This window comes from Mobula birostris, chromosome 20, assembly GCF_030028105.1.
Source record: "Mobula birostris isolate sMobBir1 chromosome 20, sMobBir1.hap1, whole genome shotgun sequence".
Lineage (NCBI taxonomy): Eukaryota > Metazoa > Chordata > Chondrichthyes > Myliobatiformes > Myliobatidae > Mobula > Mobula birostris.
Genome location: NC_092389.1, coordinates 59335134 through 59340429, shown reverse-complemented (window position 1 = coordinate 59340429; position 5296 = coordinate 59335134). Strand labels below are relative to the sequence as shown.

General features: G+C 44.7%; 1 protein-coding gene and 1 long non-coding RNA gene across 2 annotated transcripts; one reads left to right on the top strand and one right to left on the bottom strand.

Annotated features, from left to right (window-relative positions):
• Positions 1–235: 235 nt before the first annotated feature.
• LOC140185425 (uncharacterized) lies at positions 236–1589 on the bottom strand. The gene is made up of 3 exons (XR_011882630.1): positions 1504–1589; positions 679–769; positions 236–338 (listed from the first exon to the last, which is right to left on the bottom strand). It is a non-coding gene; the product is annotated as an uncharacterized lncRNA (long non-coding RNA).
• Positions 1590–1631: 42 nt separating this feature from the next.
• On the top strand, positions 1632–3779 carry LOC140185009 (probable G-protein coupled receptor 139). The gene is made up of 3 exons (XM_072238238.1): positions 1632–1793; positions 1872–2199; positions 2399–3779. Exons 1-3 carry the CDS (start codon positions 1632–1634, stop codon positions 3295–3297), a joined length of 1389 nt encoding a protein of 462 aa, XP_072094339.1. The 3' UTR covers positions 3298–3779.
• The last annotated feature ends 1517 nt before the right edge of the window (positions 3780–5296 follow it).

Below are 5296 nucleotides of genomic sequence, written 5' to 3'. Positions count from 1 at the left end.
ATAACGGAAAAAATGTGCTGAACAATATATGAAAATAACACACCTGCAAGAAATGGCAACAAAATGTCTAAGGAGAGAGGGGAAATGGATCAGTATGTTAGTGGGAGAAATACAAGTACTTTGTGTTAAACACTGCAGTTCCATGGGAAAAATGGTATTGAATCTATTTATTTTTGCAGATAGTTTTATGAAACCGATTTCTTACATTAATCACAGATGACACCTCTACCCCCATATCAGTTTAGAGCTGCAGGTGACCTTCGAGATACATAACTAATCTAATCAATATCGAAGTTGTTTCTCATCCAGATTGACCACTATTGAGGCTCCAAACCAATCTGAAAGCAGAAAAGAGGTGTGAACATTCTCCTGCCGTGAAAAGAAAATATTGAATTGAAAAATAAAACTGAACGCCCTTCCTTAACCTCAGAATCTTAAGGAGCTTCGGCTATTGCTACTATTGATAATTATTCGAGAGTGATAGTCCACGTTGTGAAAGTACTGAGACTCAGGATTATTTTACGTGAAACGCACCAATGATGTGTTATCGAGAAAAAAAAGTACAACGTTCTCGTTTGAAGGTCTGAATAAACAAAATTAAATATAATTGTTATTCTTTGATTATTCCGCCGGTAAGATTTTAATTTCATGATGACACAATGTATATAAATAATTTACCTGAAGTGTTTGTTCAGTGGACTGTCATTGATGTGACTAACCACGTGGTATGATTAATTGTCAGAATCCACTTTCTTCTCCTGTATAAGAGCTTGTAAATCAATCAACAGTTGATACGGGCAGTTGGACTATTTTCAACTGATAACCAACTCACGCAGAAAATGGGATATCCAGCAATTTACTACATCGCGAGTATTTACTATCCTGTACGAGCAGCGATTGGTATCCCTGGTAAGTAACTGAAATTGGCTACTATTGTATGTGTGTGTTTTGTTCTTGAAACATTTGTTACAGATGCTGCCTCATCTGATGAGTGTTTGAAGCCTGGTCAGGTTTAAGCATATATTTCATTTTCTTATTTCGTTTCTCTCTGAAATTGTTACTCACTTCTGATGTCCAATCGACTGAGACTTAATATTTATACTTTTCTTGCATTTGCTCCACTCGACCTTCCAGCTTTACCAGCACGTATTGTTCTAAATTTGATTCTACATCAATACAGAAACTCAGACGTTCACCAAAATGAAAGCAAAGTCTTTAGCGTCGCTGCAGCTCTCCCTGCGAGCTCCGCCGTTCGCCGGCAACATACATGATACCCGTCTCCGTCTTAATGCAACTATTTATTTATCAGTATGTGTTTGAAATTGCCACAACAACGTGCAAAACTCTTTCATTTCACTGTGTCGTCCTCTTTTGTCGGTTGTAAGTAAGATACGATTAGATGAGATTTATTTTACTTCTTACATCTATCTCACAACATGAGGGTGTAAAAATCTGTATGTTGCATCTCCGTTGCTAGAAACAAGATTCAAGTTTATTTGCCACCTGTAAATCGAAGCATAGGTTTAGCTCTGCCGTCTCGCCACTTTAAAATATTATCTGCTAAGAAACAGTCTCCCTCATCCATTTTATTCCCGCAATATATAAAACCTTCAGCATCCTCAGCTCTCTACATGACTGGCTCGATAAGCCGCCCACTGGAAAATCTAATGTCGACTGGAACGCTGTTGATCACCTGTTACTGGGGCCCGTCGTTATCATCCAATCGAAGGACAGTGACGGAGCCCGTACGCAGGACAGTGACGCAGCCCGTACGCAGGACAGTGACGGAGCCCGTACGCAGGACAGTGACGCGCCCGTACGCAGGACAGTGACGGAGCCCGTAAAAGTACAGTGACGCAGCCCGTACGCAGGACAGTGACGGAGCCCGTACGCAGGACAGTGACGCAGCCCGTACGCAGGACAGTGACGGAGCCCGTACGCAGGACAGTGACGCAGCCTGTACGCAGGACAGTGACGCAGCCGGTACGCTGGACAGTGACGCAGCCCGTACGCAGTACAGTGACGGAGCCCGCACGCAGGACAGTGACGGAGCCCGCACGCAGGACAGTGACGGAGCCCGCACGCAGGACAGTGACGGAGCCCGCACGCAGGACAGTGACGGAGCCCGCACGCAGGACAGTGACGCAGCTCGTACACAGAACAGTGACGGAGCCCGTACGCAGGACAGTGACGGAGCCCGTACGCAGGACAGTGACGAAGAGGCAGTACGCAGGACAGTGATGCATTTCCACTCTCCACATCGAAGCCTGCCTGATCCGGCATAGGATCAGATGTCTGAGGTTCACTCAGTCCGATTCAACATGTTTATATGAACATACCAAGTAAAAATGGTCGGGGCTTATGCGCGTGAAGCTAATTCTTCTTTGATTCCTTGCAGTTAATTTAGTGGCGATTGTGATCTTGTCTCTGGGAAACTGCGGACTCTCTAAATGCATCTCCCGTTACCTGGTGGGAATGGCAGCAGCTGATTTAATGGGTGTTATTATTGCTGTTGTACTCTCTGAGATCAATAATATTTATAATTATGCGTTTCCATTGCTCATTACCCCGATTTGCGCCGTGACGCTTGTCCTGAGGGTCACAGCCATGGACTGTTCTGTTTGGCTCACGGTGGCTTTCACGTTCGATCGCTGTATTGCAATCTGCAGTCAAAAGCTGCGGGAGCGATACTGCACCGAGAGGACAGCGACTATTGCGATAGTAATTGTGTGTTTATGGAGTTGTGCGAAGGATGTCCCATTATACTTTGCGGTAGAACCTATCATTATCATTGACAACATTCCCTGGCGATGCATTTTGACAATGGATTTCCTTACGTTACCAGCGTGGAAAGCGCACCAGTTATTCAATACTATCACGACACCTTTATTGCCGATCTGTTTGATTCTGCTTTTTAATGCTTTAACAGTCAGCCATATCATCGCGGCAAACAGAGTTCGCCGGGGGCTCAGGAACAGCAGAGAGAAAAGGAATGATCCAGAGGTGGAGAACCGGAGAAAATCAATAATTTTGTTGTTCGCTCTATCAGCCAATTTCATATTGTTGTGGATCCCCTTTATTGTGTATACTATGAACTGGCAAGTTCAGAATTACTCTTACAAAGACAAATATTTGAATACCCCGTCGTACATCCTGCAACAGTTTGGGTTCATGTTGCAGTTTCTGAGTACCTGCACCAATACGTGTATCTACACTCTGTCACAGAGGAAATTCAGGGAGGAGGTAAAGGGTGGATTGAAACGTCTGGTTACGTTAAACGGTCGCTTCTGCAGGTAAAACGTAAATCAAATTGTAAGCGTTGACGGAAGTTGAAATAGACTTCAATTTTTTTTTACGTTTGGTAAATATGCCTATATTTCTGCAGCCAGGTGAACGAATGTTAGTAGTTTTACCGTTTCAGTAAAATCAGCAAAATAAATGTAATTATGTGATGCAAGAAACAACAAAAAGGCGCTGATGTGATCGCTGCATTGGCAGAAATTGTATTCCAAATTTTGGATTAATACCGTAATCTGGGTCAACGAAATAAATGAAGCCAACATGGTTTTTATCGTAGGTGGGTCGATTTCTCTGCTATTTCACTTGACCATTCCAGGGATTTATTTGATAAATGGAGAAATGTGCCCGAAGAATGGAAAACTTGCGTCATTTAAAGTGACACACACAAAATGCTGGTGAACGCAGCAGGCCAGGCAGCATCTATAGGAAGAAGTACAGTCGACGTTTCGGGTCGAGACCCTTCGTCTGCACTTCCTGTAGATCCTGCCTGGCCAGCTGCTTTCCACCAGCATATTGTGTGTGTGTTGCTTGAATTTCCAGCATCTGCAGTCCAGTTCCCAGTCTGTCGCTCAGCTCCAGCCTCCGAGTTATCAGCCTGTGTCCAGTTCTGGTCACCTCACTATAGGAAAGATGTGGAAGCACTCGAAATGGTACAGAGGAGATTTACCAGGATGCTGCCTGGTTTAGAGAGTATGGATTATGATCAGAGATTAAGGGAGCTCGGGCTTTACTCTTTGGAAAGAAGGAGGACGAGAGGAGACATCATAGCGGTATAAAGATAATAAGAGGAATAGATAGAGTGGATAGCCAGCGCCGCTTCCCCAGGGCACCAATGCTCAATACAAGGGGATATGGCTTTAAGGTAAGGGGTGGGAAGTTCAAGGGGGCTATGAGAGGAGGGTTTGTGACTCAGAGAGTGGTTGGTGCGTGGTATACATTGCCTGAGTCAGTGGTGGAGGCAGATAAACTAGTGAAATTTAAGAGACTACTAGACAGGTAGATGGAGAAATTTAAGGTGGGGGTGTTATAAGGGAGGCAGGGTTTGAGGGTCGGCACAACAATGTGGGCCGTAGGGCCTGTACTGTGCTGTACTGTTCTGTGCTCTATGTATCCGCTTCGACCACCATCGCTGGCAGTGCATTCCACGCACCCACTACTCTCTGTGTCAAAATCTTACCTGCGATATCCCCTTGTACCTACTTCCAAGAACCTTAAAACTACAACGCTCGTGTTAGCTATTTCAGCCCTGGGGGGTAAAAGCCGCTGGCCATTCTTTGTCCTATACGATCCACGATCAATGCGTTTCATTATCTTGTACACCTCTATCAGGTCAGCTCTCAATCTCTGACGCTCCAAGGAGAAAGGGCCAAGTTCACCCAACCTTGTCTCAGAAGGCACACTCTCCAATCCAGGCACCATCCTTGTAAATTTTCTTTGAATACTCTCTATAGTATCCACGTCCTTCCTGTGGTGAGGTGACCAGAACTGTACACAGTCTCCAAGTTGGTCTACCTAAGGTCTTATATAGCTGTAACATTAGCTCACTGCTCTTGAACTCAAACCCACAGCTGAAGAAGGTCATCACACCATACGCCTTCTTAACAACAGTGTCAACTTGCACAGCAGCTCCAAGAGTCCTATGGACAGGAACCCCAAGATCTCCCTGATCATCCACACTGCCAAGAGTCTTACCATTAATATTATATTCTTCACGATTGACTACTGAAAGGAACCACTTCACAGTTATATGGACTGAAATCCATCTGCTATTTCTCAGCCCAGTTCTGCATCCTATATATTTCTCTCTGTGATGTCTGACAGCCCACCAGACCGTCCACAATACCCTCAACTTCTGTGTTATCAGAAAACTTACTAAACCACCCTTCTACTTCCCGTCCGGCTCATTTAGAACTATCGCAAAAGGGAGGGGCCCAGTACAGATCACTGCGGAACACTACTGGTCATCATTCTCCGTGCAGAATACGAACTATCTACA